At 55.9% G+C, this 13,997-nt stretch overlaps 1 protein-coding gene and 1 non-coding gene across 2 annotated transcripts; both read left to right on the top strand.

Moving 5' to 3' along the window:
• The first annotated feature begins 765 nt into the window (after nt 1–765).
• On the top strand, nt 766–956 carry LOC120748378 (U2 spliceosomal RNA). Its single transcript, XR_005699345.1, has one exon. It is a non-coding gene; the product is annotated as a U2 spliceosomal RNA (small nuclear RNA).
• A 1,229-nt stretch (nt 957–2,185) lies between these two features.
• HNRNPUL2 (heterogeneous nuclear ribonucleoprotein U like 2) lies at nt 2,186–13,910 on the top strand. Its single transcript, XM_058424300.1, is given in 17 exon segments — nt 2,186–2,842; nt 5,588–5,711; nt 6,530–6,606; nt 7,246–7,385; nt 7,808–7,835; nt 7,838–7,898; nt 8,336–8,447; nt 8,996–9,262; nt 9,833–9,955; nt 10,149–10,277; nt 10,728–10,754; nt 10,756–10,900; nt 11,558–11,758; nt 12,328–12,374; nt 12,377–12,415; nt 12,971–13,078; nt 13,801–13,910. Coding segments are annotated over 17 exon segments (2,334 nt in total). The 5' UTR covers nt 2,186–2,205; the 3' UTR covers nt 13,870–13,910.
• The last annotated feature ends 87 nt before the right edge of the window (nt 13,911–13,997 follow it).

The raw sequence follows: 13,997 nt of genomic DNA, 5'->3' as shown, positions 1-13,997 counted from the left end.
GTGGAACGTCCACCCAGCTCTGAGGGGGACACTGGCGTTGTCATTTTGTCACCCCCACAAATAAAGAGTGAAACGCACACCCGGCTCCCTTTGGACAGGAATTTTGGGGGGGTCTCTCCCTTTGTGTTACCCCTCCATGAGCTGTGAGACACCCACGGGGATTGAGGGGTCCCTGGGGTGTCACCTCTTGTCACCCTCTCAGTGAATCCCGACCTCCCCACCTGCTCTGGGGTTGCGATTTGGGGTCCCGAGATCCCCACCCACTCACCCCCGGGAAAGGTTTTGGGGCACTTTGAGCAGTTTTGGTCAGTTCTGGGGCGGGGAAAGGGTTTTGGGGATGATTTGGGGTTTTGGGGCCGTCCTGCGTTCCGCTGTCCCTCCCCGGTGGGGGGGGCAAGGTGGGACCCCAACGGGCGCCGCGGCGGGGGCGGGGCGATGCAAATTAAGGGGGGCAGCCGGCCAATCACGTAGCGAGGCGGGAAAGAGGCGCGCCGGGCCACGCAAAAAGCCCGGCTGGTCATTTGCATATCGGGCGGGGTTATGCATATTAGCTCGGTTAGCGCGAAGGGCATGCTGGGAGTGGTTTTGGGGGGCATTTCGGGGTTCGGCGGGGTCGCTGCATGCGGGAAGCGGGCGGGAGGTGCGGGAGGAGATGCGGGAGGAGCCCGGGACCGGCTGGGAGCGGCCGGGGCTGCGGCGTGGGGGTGCCCGTGAGGTGCGAGCGGGGCGGGTGGGGCCGGGCTCACAGCGCGGCAGCCGCCGGGTATCGCTTCTCGGCCTTTTGGCTAAGATCAAGTGTAGTATCTGTTCTTATCAGTTTAATATCTGATACGTCCTCGATGAGAGGACTTCATATTAAACGGATTTTTGGGCTCGGGAGTTGGACCCGGAGCTTGCTCCATCCGCTCCGCGCATCGTCCCGGTATTGCAGTGCCTCCGGGAACGGTGCACCCCCCTCGGGGGAATTTCCTGTGTGAAAAAACAGATTCAACTTTTTGGTGTCTTGGAAATTGGTTTAGTCGGTGAATTGCGCGGTTTTTATTTAAGTGGCCCCGCGGCTCTGTGCGCGCCCGACTCCGGCGGCTCCGGGTTTTCCCTCACAGCGCGCCTCAAGATGGCGGCGCCTCCCCCGCGCCTCCTTTCGGGGTTAAACTCCGTCATCACGGCGCTTTCCGGGTGAAACTGGAGCTTGATGTGGGTAATAATAAATACTGATAGTGTTAAAAGGAGCGTGTGAGGGGTTTGAAGGGTTTTATTGAATAAATCCCCGAGGGGAGCTGGGAACAGCGGGTTTCTTGAATGAAGCGCGGGCCAATCTCCGCCTCCGCGCTTCTTCCGCTCCCAATTTCAAACTTAAACGAATCTTGTTTATTGTCTGTATTTTTACACATTTTTAACCCTTTTCCCACCAGCGGCAGCGCGCTGAGCCCCCCCCCCACCCCTTCATCCACCGAAACAAAATGGCGGCGCCGCGGCGGGCGGGAAACCGCGCGTGAGGCGAGCGCCCCCTCCACCAATAGGAGCGCGGCTTTTCGCCGTCGCCGGGCAGAACGGCGCGGCCGGCGCCAATCAGAAAATCCGAGCGGCGGGCGCGGGCCGCGCGCGGGGAGGACGGGAGGGGAAGCGGCGGAGCCGCCGCCACACTCGCGGCGGCCGTTGCGCACGTAGGTGGGGCTGGGGGGGGGGGGGGGGGGAGAGCGGCCGCGGCGCCTGCGCGCCGTGCGGGGGCTTCTCCCCGCGCCTGCGCCGCGCCTGCGCGCCGAGACGGCGCGGGCGGGGGTTTGCGCGGGCGCGCAGGCGCGGCGCAGGCGCGGGAAGGGCGGCGCGCGGCGCGCGGGGGGGCGCGGCTGAGGGGCGGCGGCGGCGCAGGCGCGGCTGAGGCGGCGGCGGCGGCGGGAGCGGGACGGGCCCGGCGATCGCTCCGCGCTCCGGCCGCCCCCTCCCCGCGCCAGCGGCGGCGGCCCCCGCCTCGCGCTCTCGCTCTCTTCTCCCCTTCTCCCCCACCCCGCCAACCCCGACCCGTCCCTTCTCCGCCCCCTTCCTTCCGCCCCTTCCCTCCCTCAGTCCCCGCCCCGCGGCCTCAGGGCCCGGCCCGGCCTCGCGCTCCGGCCTCGGCGCCGCCGCCTCAGCGCGCCCGCGCTTCCGCTTCCCTTCCCCCCCCGCCCCGCGGCCCCTTTCCCCCCCTTCCCGCACACCGGCCCCGCCATGGACGTGAAGCGGCTGAAGGTGACCGAGCTGCGGGCCGAGCTGGGCCGGCGCGGCCTGGACGCCCGCGGGCTGAAGGTGGAGCTGGCGCAGCGGCTGCAGGAGGCCCTGGACGCCGAGATGTTAGCGGCGGGGCCCGAGGAAGGCGGCGGCGGCGGCGGCGGGGGAGGCCCGGCCGCGGCGGCCTCGAGCTGCGCAGGGGAAGCGGGGCCGGCGGGAGGCCCGGGCGGGCGGCCCCACGGCGGGGACGAGGAGGAGGAGGAGGAGGAGGAAGAGGAGGAGGAGGAGGAGGAGGAAGAGGACGAGGAAGCGCTGCTGGCCGATGAGGACGAAGCGGCCGCCGCGGCCCCCGAGGCGGCCCCGGCCCAGCCCGGCCCCCCCGGGGAGGAGGAGGAGGAGGAGGAGGAAGAGGAGGCGGCCCCGGCCGAGCCCGCGGCGTCGGAGCCGCTGCAGCCGCCTCAGGAGGAGGAGGGAGCGGCGGCCGCGGCCGAGGCCGAGGCCGAAGCGGCCGAGGGTGGAGGAGGAGGAGGAGGAGGAGGAGGAGAAGGCGTGAACGGGGCCGAGCGGCCGCCGGAGGAGGCGCCCAGCGGGGACGAAGCGGCCGCGGCCGAGGCCAAGGAGGAGGAGGCGCCGGCGGGTGAGCGATGGGGGAGAGCCGGGAGAGACCCTCGGGACCGGAATGAACCCCGGGATCCTCGGGAGGGATCCCGAAAATGGGGAAAGAACCGGGACAGGAACCCCCGGGACGGGAATGAACCGGGACAGGAACCCCCGGGACCGGAATGAACCGGGACAGGAACCCCCGGGACCGGGAATGAACCGGGACAGGAACCCCCGGGACCGGGAATGAACCCCGGGATCCTCGGGAGCGACCCCCGGAACCGGGAAAGAACGCCCGGAACCGGGACAGATCCTCGGGATGGATTCCCGGAATTGGGAAGGGAACTTCGGGAGGCGTCCCAAAAACCGGGGGGAGGGGGGAAAAAAAAACCCCAAACAAACAAACAAAACAACAAACGGGGAATGAATCTCCCGAATCGTGCAAAAAAACCGGGAAAGAACCTCGAGATGCTCAGGAAAGGTCCCCAAAACCGGGGGGGAAAAAGGGGGAAAAAATCCCCCAAATCGGGAAAAGAACGGGGAAAGATCCTCGGGATCTTCGGGAGGGATTCCAAAAACCGGGGGAAAAAAATTCCCAAAACGGGGAAAAGGAGCCCGGGACCCTCGGGAGGGAGCCGCTCGCTTCCTTCCCCCTCACAAAATTCCCATTTCCCCCCGAAAAATCCCAATTTCGGCCTCATTCCCAATTTCCGAGGGGAAGGATCCCGAGGGTTATTTTTGGGACGAAGGGTTTGTTCCGTTTTGGAAAGCCCAGGAATTGGGGATAAAATCCCGGTGCCGAGAGGGAAAATCGGGATTTGGGAGGGAAAGAAAGAAAGCGGGAAAAAGTTGGGTTTGGTTTTCTGCAGCCGCGGCTTGAGGGGAAAATCAACGGAATTCCGGGAATTAACGAATTCCAAGTTGGATTTTGGGAAAAGAGCCCGGATTGTGAGGGAAAAGTCGGGGGAAAAAATTCCTGGTTTTTAGAGAAAAAATCTGGGGATGTGGGGAAGATGCACATTTGGAACGGAAAGCTCCTGGTTTTTAGGAATTTTGGAGGGAAAATTCCCGGTTTTTGAAAGGAAAAGTTTTGAATTTGGAGAAATAATCGGAATGAAAGTGTTGGGAAAATTGGGGAATTTTTGTTTTTTTTAAGGAGAAGTCTCTGGGTTTGGGGAAAGTTTTCAGATTTGGAGGGGGAAATCCACATTTTTGAGGGGAAGATCTGGATTTTTAAAGGAAAGTTGTGATTTTTTGAGGGAAAACCCCTGACTTTTGAGGGAGAGTCTTTATTGCTGAAGGGAAAATAATGATTTGTGAGGAAAAAATTATGTTTTCTGAGGGAAAATCTTGGGTTTTGTTGGAAAATACTGATTTTTTTAGTGAAAAATCCTGGGATTTGAGGGGGAAAATGCTGCTTTTTGAGGGAAAATCCTGATTTTGGGGGGCTTTGATGAGCACAGATCACCATGGAACAGAATCTTGCTGAGGATGAAATGAAATTATTCCTGTTTTTATCCCAAACTTTGATGTTTATGGGATAAGAGGTGGAAAATCTCCATTGTGGGACTCTGCTAAAATGCAAAAGTTGGATTTTATGGGACGATTTCCACATTTGTTGGACTTTCAGGACTTTTTTGGCCAACCAAGGGGAAAAAATTGGGATTTTTTGTGTGTGTGTATGTTTTCTTGGATTTTCTTGTTGGATTTATTGAATTTTTTTTAATTTGGATTTTCCGGTTTTTAATGAACCAATGGGGTCTTGATCTGGAATTTTTCCTTTTCCATGAAAACCCCAGGGGAATTTTACATTTTAAAGGCTTTTAAGTGGTTTTGTGGCTTTTTTTTTACCCATTCCAGGTGGGAATTTCTGCTTCCTGAGGTTTAATTTTGCCACTCTGAGACCTGGGTGATCCATTAAAACTCCAATATTTTAGTGGAATATTTTTATTTTAATCGTTTTTAAGGAAAAAGTTGGAATTTTTGCCACTTCACAACTCCAAAAGCCGGGAAAACCCCAAATTTCAATGGGACGTCTTTATTTAATTAAGTTTTAAGGAAAAAAAATTTGAAATTTTGGCCTTTTTTGCTACTCTAAACCCCAGGAAATCCATTAAAACTCCAAGGTTTTCATGGAGTGCTTGATTTAATTGGCACTTAAGAAAAGATCTGAGCAAGCTTTAACCACATTCTGACCTTTAAAACCTGAAAAAATCCATTAAGACTCCAAGATTTTCATGGAACGCTTCACTTGAGTTCGCTTTTTAAGAAGAATGAGTTGAATTTCAACCAGTTTTTTTCACTCTTAAGAGCTGGAAATTCCTTTTAAAACTCCAAAATTCCTTTAAAACTCCGAAATTCCTTTTAAAACTCCAAAATTCCTTTAAAACTCCAAAATTCCTTTAAAACTCCAAAATTCCTTTAAAATGCCAAAACTCCTTTAAAACTCCAGAACTCCTCAGGGACTCTTTGACTTAATTGCGAAGGAAAAAACTTGGGATTTTGGCTTTGGAGCTCTCCAAGCCAATCAGTCTGTTAAAACTTTGGAATTCCCACGGAATATTCTGTCGAAAATTCAAATTTTTACCCTCCAAAAAATAATAATAATTTAAAAAAAAATCCCAAAAAACCCTCAATTTTAACCCTTTTCCACCCGGAAAAAAAAAAAAAAAAAAAAAAAAAAGGCGGGAATTTGGCTTTGGCGGCCTCGGGGTTCGTTCTCCGTGGGGAAACGCCGGGAATTTTGGGGGCGAATCCCGAGGAAGGCCGGGGTGTCGCGCAGGGGAGGAGGAGAAGGAGGCGGCGGGCGCCGAGGGCGAGCGGCGCGGGGTGAAGCGGCTGCGGGACGAGAAGGACGAGCACGGCCGCGCCTACCACGAGTTCCGCGAGGAGGCCTACAACAGCCGGTGGGGACCCCGGCGCGTTTCCGGAATGTTCTGGGCTTTCGGGACGAGAAGGAATTTTCCTGGATTTTTTTTTTTTTTTCCAGATTTTTTTTTTTCCTGGGTGTTTTTTTCAGGGGGGGGGGGTTTGGGATGGTCCCGAAATGAGGGAGCTCGCAGTGGGGATTTTTCTGGGAGTTTCGGGAAATTTCTGGTATTTTCTGGGAGTTTCTGGGGTTTCAGGATGAGAAGGAATTTTCCTGGATTTTTTTTTCAGGTTTTTTCAGGGTGTTTTCAGGGGGGATTATGATGGTTCCGAAAAGAGGGAGCTCGCAGCGGGGATTTTCTGGGAGTTTCGGGGATTTTCTGGGAATTTCTGGGAATTTCTGGTATTTTCTGGGAATTTCTGGGGTTTCGGGACAAGAAGGGATTTTCCTAGATTTTTTTTTAAATTTTTTTCGGGGTTTTTTGGGGGGGGTTTGGGATGGTCCCAGAGCCTCTGGGGAGGTCCCAAAATGAGGGAGCTCACAGTGGGGATTTTCTGGGAGTTTTGGGGATTTTCTGGGAGTTTTGGGAATTTTGGGGTCTCAGAAATGGGGATTCCCAAAGGGTTGGGGGTTGGGATTATCCTTAAAGTTCTGGAGAGGTCCCGAAATCAGGGAATTGCCAATTTCTGGAATTCTGGGTCCCCAAAGGGTGCGAGAGCCCGGGAGTTTTGGGGACCCCAGAATTCCCGAAGAATTTGGGATTTTCTGGAAGTTCCTCCTCGGCTCTGGGTTTGGGATTTTCCCTGCCAGAATCGGGGATTTCCCCCAAACGTTGGGATCTTCCCAATCCCGCAGATCCAAGTCGCCGCCGCCGCCGGAGGAGGAGCCGCCGGAGGGGGAGGAGGACGAGACGCTGGTGATCCTCGACACCTGTACGGGAATTCGGGAATTCCGGGGATTTCTGGGATCAGCTCAGAGCCGTCCTTGAGGATTTGAGGCGTTTCTCAAGGATTTACGGAATTTGGGGCGTTTCCGGGGGAGATTCCATTGAATTTGTGGGGGGAATTTTGAGATCGTCCATAATTTTGTTTTGTAGGATTTGGGAATTTTGGGGATGGTTTTGGAATTCCTTGGATGATTCTTGAATTCCTTGGATGATTCTTGAATTCCTTGGATGATTTTTGAATTCTTTGGATGATTTTTGAATTTTTTTTGGGACGATTTGGGAGTTTCTGGGATGGTTTCAGGTGGATTTCACTCAATCCAAAGCGGGTTTTGTCTAGAAATCCAGGAATTTTGGGATTTGAGCTGACTTTGCCTCAGTTCCAGGTGGAATTTTGGGATCGCTTCAGGGAGGTTGTTGTTTTTTTTTTTCCCCGGTTTCAGGGATTTGGGGTGGGAATGAGGAATTCCGTGAGGATTTTTCGGGATCACCCCATCTCTCTCTCGATTCGAGCCGGGTTTGATTCGGCCCGGGGCGGGTTTTTGCCGCTCCCCCGCGGGTTCCGGCGCCGCTTCTCGGGGATCCCGGCGGGACCCGGGGCCGGAATTTGGGAATTTTGCCTCGGCAGACACGTCGGACCTGCAGTTCCGGGCGAGCCGGGATCGTTACGGGGGGCAGCCGCTCTTCTCCGAGCGCTTCCCGGGGCTCTGGGCCGGCGCCCGCAGCACCCACGGCGTCACCCGCGGCCGCGTCTGCTTCCAGGCCAAGGTGGGAATCCGGGAAAATCCCCGGGGAATCCCGGATGGGGCCGCGGGGGCCGCTCTGCCCGGGGAAAGAAAGGGAAAAAAGGGGATCTGGGGGGGTTTGAGTTTGGTTTTGGGTGGGCTCGGGGTGTTCCGGATACAACCCGAGCTTTTTCGGGAGGGTCCGAGGGATTTGGGAGGGTTTTGGGGGCGTTCCTGGGGTGGTTCCGGGATGTTTTGGAGGGGATTTCTGGGATTTCGGGAGGTTTTGGGCAGGTCTTTGGGAGCATTCAGGGTTTTTCAGGGAGAGTTTTAGGAGTTCCGGGGAGATTTGGGGGTTTTGGTTCCGGCTTTAGCGGGCTCTGGGGATTTTTGGGGATTTTTTGCTGCCGCCGTTCCCTTTCCCTGAGGTTTTTGGATCCCAAATCCGGAATTTCCTCCGCGCAGGTGTCTCAGAACCTCCCGGGGAAGGAGGGAGCTCCGAGGTGCCGCTGCTCAGGGTGGGCTGGTCCGTGGACTTCTCCCACTCCCAGCTGGGTGAGACCCCAAATCCAGCCCCAATCCACGGAAAAATCCCAAAACCCACTGAAAAATCCCCAATCCGGCCCCAAATCCTCTGAAAAATCCCAAATCCACTGAACATCCCCAAATCCACTGAAAAATCCCAAAATCCTGCCCCAAATCCACTGGAAAATCCCCAAATCCAGCCCCAAAATTGGGAAATTCAGCCCCAACATCCATTTGGCATGCCAAAATTCCCCCTTCCCATCCAGAATCCCCAAATCCATCCCAAATTCCTCCTCAAATCCCCTTCGGGATCCCGGAATTCACATTTTCCCATCCCCAAAATCCCTTCCTCCGTCCCCCAAACCCTTCGGAATTCCCAAATCCAGCCCCAAACCCACTGAAAAATCCCCAAACCCATCGGAATTCATCAAATCCAGCCCCAAATCCCGTTTTTTTGCCCCGTTCCAGGGAGGACGAATTTTCCTACGGTTTTGACGGGCGGGGGCTGAAGGTGGAAAATGGGAAATTCGAGGAATTCGGGGAAAGCTTCGGGGAGAACGACGTCATCGGCTGCTTTGCGGTGAGAAAGGGGAAAATTGGGGAAATTCTGGGGAAAAATGGGGAAATTCTGGGGGAAAACACTGAAAAATCCTTGAAATTAAGGGAAAAGCTGGAAAAATCAGGAGATAGTTGGGGAGAGACCAGGGAAATCTGAAAATGTTTGGGAAAATGGGGGGAAACTTGGAAAAATGAGGAAAAGAGCTGAAAGAAGTCAAGGCAAAGCGGGATAAAGCACAGAGGGACGTTGCTGGGATTGGGAAAGGTGATGGATTTTAAAAAACGGGAAAGAAAAAGGGAAAGAAAAGGAAAAAAACTGGGAAAAACGGGGAAAAAATGGGGAAAAAAGGGAAAAGAGAGGAGAAACAACTGGGAAAACAGAAAAAAAAACCCCAGGGGAAAATCAGTAAAAAAACTGGGAAAAACCAGAAAAGAATGGAAAAAAAAGGAAAAAAACCAGGAAAAACACACAAAAAAGGGGAAAACTGGGAAAAACGGAAAAAAAAGGGAAAAATAAAGAAAAAAACTGGGAAAAATAGAAGAAAACCATGGGCAAAACGGCGGTTGCAGGATTTCGAGGGCGCGGAGCTGGTGGAGCTGTCGTTCTCCAAGAACGGGCAGGAGCTGGGCGCCGCGTTCCGCGTGCCCAAGGCGGCGCTGGGGCCGCGGGCGCTGCTGCCCCACGTCCTGTGCAAGGGCTGCGCCGTGGAGCTCAACTTCGGGCAGCGCCCGCAGCCGCTGGCGCCCGTCCCCGAGGGCTTCGTCTTCATCCACGAGATCCCCGCGCCCGACAGGGTCCGGACACCGCCGGGGCCCCGCAGCACCCAGGAGTGCGAGGTGGGCGCGGGATTCTGGGGGGGGATTCCAGGGGGATTCCATGGGGATTCCAGGGGGATTTCCTGGGGGATTTCCTGGGGTTTCCCTGCGGATTCTCTGAGTATTCTCTTTGGATTCCAGGGGGATTCCTGGGGGATTCCTGGGGGATTTCCTGGGGAGGGTTCCCCGGGGATTCCCTGGGGATTCTCTGGTGATTCCCTGCAGATTCCCTGGGGATTCCCTGGGGATTCCCTGGGGATTTCCTGGGGTTTCCATGGGGATTCCAGGGGGGGTTCCCTGGGGATGCCCTGGGGATTGTGGGAGGTTTGCAGTGATGATGGCTCAGGGTTTGCTGGGAATCCAGCACTGATCCCGCGGGAATCCTGGGGTTTGTCCCTCTGGATCCATTGGGAATCCAGCACTGATCCCACAGGAATCCTGGGGTTTGTCCCTCTGGATCCATGAGAAATCCCGGTGTTTGTGCCCCTGGGAATTGAGCCCTGCTCCGTCGGGGATCCCGGCGCCGAGTGCCCCTGGATGCCCTGGGAATGCCGATGTTCCATCCGGGAATTCCTCCCTCCTCTCCCGCAGGTGCTGCTCATGGTGGGGCTCCCGGGCTCCGGGAAGACGCAGTGGGCACAGAAACATTCCCAGGAAAACCGGGACAAGCGCTACAACATCCTGGGAACGGAGCGCGTCCTGCACCAGCTCAGGGTCAGCATCCCGGGGGTCTGTGGGAATGCTGGGGTCTGTGGGAATGCTGGGGTCTGTGGGAATGCTGGGGTCTGTGGGAATGCTGGGCTGGGATCTGTGGCCCAGACAAGAGCCAGGCTCCCCCGGCCTGGATCTCCTCCGGCCCTTTCCCGTGCTCCCGAATCCCTGAATTCCCGAATTCCCGTTGCGGCAGACGCGGGGGCCGGAGCCGGAGGAGTTGGACGCCAAGAGCCGGGAGCTGCTGACTCAGCAGGCGGCGCAGTGCCTTAGCAAGCTGGTGCAGATCGCGCCGCGCGCCCGCCGCAACTTCATCCTGGACCAGGTACCCCGGGAATGCCGGGAATCCGGGGAAACGGGCCCGGGAAATCCAGGGAAACGGGCCCGGGAAATCCAGGGAAACGGGCCCGGAAATCCAGGGAAACTGGCCCGGGAATCCAGGGAAACGGGCCCGGGAACGCCGGCAAATCCAGGGAAACGGGCCAGGGAACGCCGGGAAATCCGGGGAAACGGGCCAGGGAACGCCGGGAAACCGGCCCGAGAAGTCTGGGGAAACGAGCCCAGGAAATCCAGGGGAAAAAACCCTCAAAAAAAAATCCCAGGAAAACCCACCCACAAAAACCCTTCAAGAGCTCATCCCAAAGATCCCCGTTCTACATCCCAAACCCCCCAGTTCCTGACCCAAATCCCAGGTTTTTTTTCCCCAAATCCCATTTTTTTCCCCCAAATCCTGGTATTTTTTCCCCCACATTCCCGTTTTTTTTTTTCCCCCCAGTGCAACGTGTACAACTCGGGGCAAAAAGCGCCGGAAGCTCTCGGCCTTCAAGGGCTTTTCCCGCAAAGTGGTGGTGATCGTTCCGCCGGAGCCGGACTGGGAGCAGCGCCTGGAGCAGCGGCGCCAGGCCGAGGGCGACGACGTGCCCGAGTCGGTCATGCTGGAGATGAAAGGTGGGGGAAAACGGGGGAAAAATGGGAAAAAACCCGGGGAAAAACGGGGAAAAACCCCGGGGAAAAACCTGGGGAAAAGGGGGAAAAAATAGGGAAAAAAAAAATGGGAAAAAAAAAAAAAAAAGCCCCGGGAGAAGGAGGGGGAAAAATGGGAAAAAGACCCAGGGAAAACTGGGAAGAGAGCGGAGGAAACGGCGCGGGGAATCGCGGCGCTCTCCCGGGTTCTGGGGCTCCCGAGGGGATTTTTTTTCCCAGCTGGAAAATAAAAAATGGGAAAAAGCCTGGAAAAAATCCCATGGGAAATTGGAAATGGAAATTCCGTATTTTCCCCCCGATAATTCCATTATTTTTCCCCAATAAATCCCATTATTTCCCCCCAGTAATTTCCCTGTTTTTCCACCAATAAATTCCATTATTTTCCCCCAGTAAATTCCCTATTTTCCCCCCAATAATATCTGTATTTCCCCCAGTATATTCCCTATTCCCTCCAGTAAATTCCCTGTTTTCCCCCAGTAAATTCCGTATTTTCCCCCAATAAATCCGGTATTTTCCCCCAATAAATTCCATTATTTTCCCCCAATAAATTCCATTGTTTTCCCCCCAATAAATCCCGTTACTTCCCCCCGTTCCGGTGCCGACTTTCCCCGTTTTTTGCAGCCAATTACTCGCTCCCGGAGAAGAGCGAGTACGTGGACGAGGTTGTGTTCGGGGAGCTGGGCCGGGACGAGGCGGCGCCGCTGGTGCTGCGCTGGAAGGAGGAGGCGCGGAAGCTGCTGCCGCCGTCGGAGAAACGCGGGAACCGGCGCAACAACCGCAACAAGCGCAACCGGCAGAACCGCAACCGCGGCCAGGGCTACGGTCAGGGGCCGGAAAACGGGATGAAAACGGGGAAAAACGGGGAAAAAACGGGATAAAACGGGGAAAAAACGGGATAAAATGGGGAAAAACGGGATAAAATGGGGAAAAAACGGGGAAAAAACGGGATAAAACGGGGAAAAACGGGATAAAATGGGGAAAAATGGGGGAAAAAACGGGATAAAATGGGATAAAAAACGGGATAAACCGGGAACAGACGCAACCGGCAGAACCACGGCCAGGGCTACGGTCGGGGCGGGAGTGGGAAAACGGGGAAAGAAAAGGTGGGATTTGGGGAGGGAAAAGCGGGATCCGGCTGGGACACGGACTGGGGATGGGATTTAGGGATGTGGGTGGAGATGGGGGGGATTTGGGGTGGAGTTTGTGGGATTTGGGCTGGGTTTGGGGCTGGATTCAGGATGGGATTTGGGCTGGGGTTTGGGATGGATTTGGATGGATTTTGGGATGGGTTTGGGGCTGTTTTGGATGGTTTTTTGGGCTGGATTGGGATGGATTTGGATGTATTCTGGGCCGGATTTGTGGCTCTGACCGTTGCCGTTGGGTGCCCGCAGTCGGGGGGCAGCGCCGGGGCTACGACAGCCGCATCTACGGGGGCAGCAGCAGCCGCAGTACTGGGGGCAGCCGGGGAACCGCGGGTGAGTGCCGGGGCTCCGGGCTCTGGGGCACTCAGGGGGCACTTCCAGGGCGGTTTGGGGCATTCTCAGGTAATTTGAGCATTCCAGGCACATCCAGGGCGGTTTTTGGGCACTCTCAGGGCAATTCCAGGGCGGTTTTGGGCATTCCCAGGCACTTCCAGAGCAGATTTTGGGCACTCTGGGGCGCTCCTGGGGGCATTTACAGCGCTCCCTGATGGTTTCTTCTGGGGTCACCGAGGGCACCTTTGGGACATTCCCCGGGACATTCCCGGGACATTTCCCGCTCCCTGACCATTTCCAGGCGCCTTCCCGGTTGTTTCTCTTCTCGGCACTTCTGGGTCCCGGTTTGATGTTTGAGCTGTTCTTTCCCAGTTTGGACTGGTGTTACATGGGTTGAAGCTGGTTGAAGGGGTTGTCACTGGGCTTTGGCCGTTCTGTCTGGTTCTTGTGCTGGTTTTTAATGGTTTTTGCCGTCTTTTCCTGGTTTCTACTGGTCTGAACTGGTTTTATACTGGTCTGAACTGGTCTGTACTGGCCCTGACCGCCCTTCCTCCCCCAGGGCTACCGGAACTTCTACGAGCGCTACCGGGGCTACGACGATCGGTTCTACGGGCGCGACTACGACTACAACAGATACCGCGACTACTACCGGCAGTACAACCGCGAGGTGCGGCTGGAACCGGGCTGGAACCGGGCTGGAACCGGGCTGAAACCGGGCTGAAACCGGGCTTGAACCGGGCTGAAACCGGGGTTTAAACTGGGGTTAAACTGGGGTTAAATTGGGGTTAAACCAGGCCTTAAACTGGGGTTAAACTCGGGTTATACTGGGATCTACATTAGGGCTAGACTGGGGTTAAATCGGAGTTAAACTGGGGTTAAATTGGGTTAAACTGGTTAAATTGGGGTTAAACGGGTGAAACTGGGGTTAAACTGGGGTTATACTGGGATCTATGTCAGGGCTAAACTGGGGTGAAACCAGGGTTAACCCGGGATCTGTGTCAGTGTTAAACCGGGATTCCCACCGGGGTTACTCCGGGTTGTCGACCCCAGGAATGATTCTGGTGGGAAATTTCGGGATTTGGGGATTTTCGGATCCAATCCAGCAGGGAAATTCTGGGAGGTTCTGGGAGGTTCTGGAGGGTTCCGGGAGGTTCTTGGGGGTTCCCTGGGGGGTTCTGGGTGGGTTTCTGGGACATTCTGGAGGGTTCCAGGAGGTTCTGGAGGGTTCTGGGGAGGGCTCCAGGGGGGTTCCGGGTGGGTTTCTGGGACATTCCAGGGGGTTCTGGAGGGTTCCAGGAGTTCCGGAGGGTTCTGGAGGGTTCCAGGGGGTCCCGGGGGGTGTCTCAGCCTCCCAGTTCTCCCAGTTTAACCAGTCCAATCCTCCCCCAGTGGCAGAACTACTACCAGGACAGAGACCGGTACTACAGGAACTACTACGGCTACCAGGGCTACCGGTGAACCCCCGGCACATCCCAAACAAAATTCCCGGAAATTTGGGGAGGTGGGGGCGGGGCAGGGGGGAGAGGGGAAAAAAAAAAGGGGGGGGGGGAGATGGGGAGGGGGGAGGGCTGGAAAAAAAAATTAAA

The sequence above is a fragment of the Hirundo rustica genome (genome assembly GCF_015227805.2).
Source record: "Hirundo rustica isolate bHirRus1 chromosome 38 unlocalized genomic scaffold, bHirRus1.pri.v3 SUPER_38_unloc_3, whole genome shotgun sequence".
Taxonomy (NCBI): Eukaryota; Metazoa; Chordata; class Aves; order Passeriformes; family Hirundinidae; genus Hirundo; species Hirundo rustica.
Note: the sequence above shows the minus strand (reverse complement) of the source record. Positions and strands in the feature narration are given on the sequence as shown.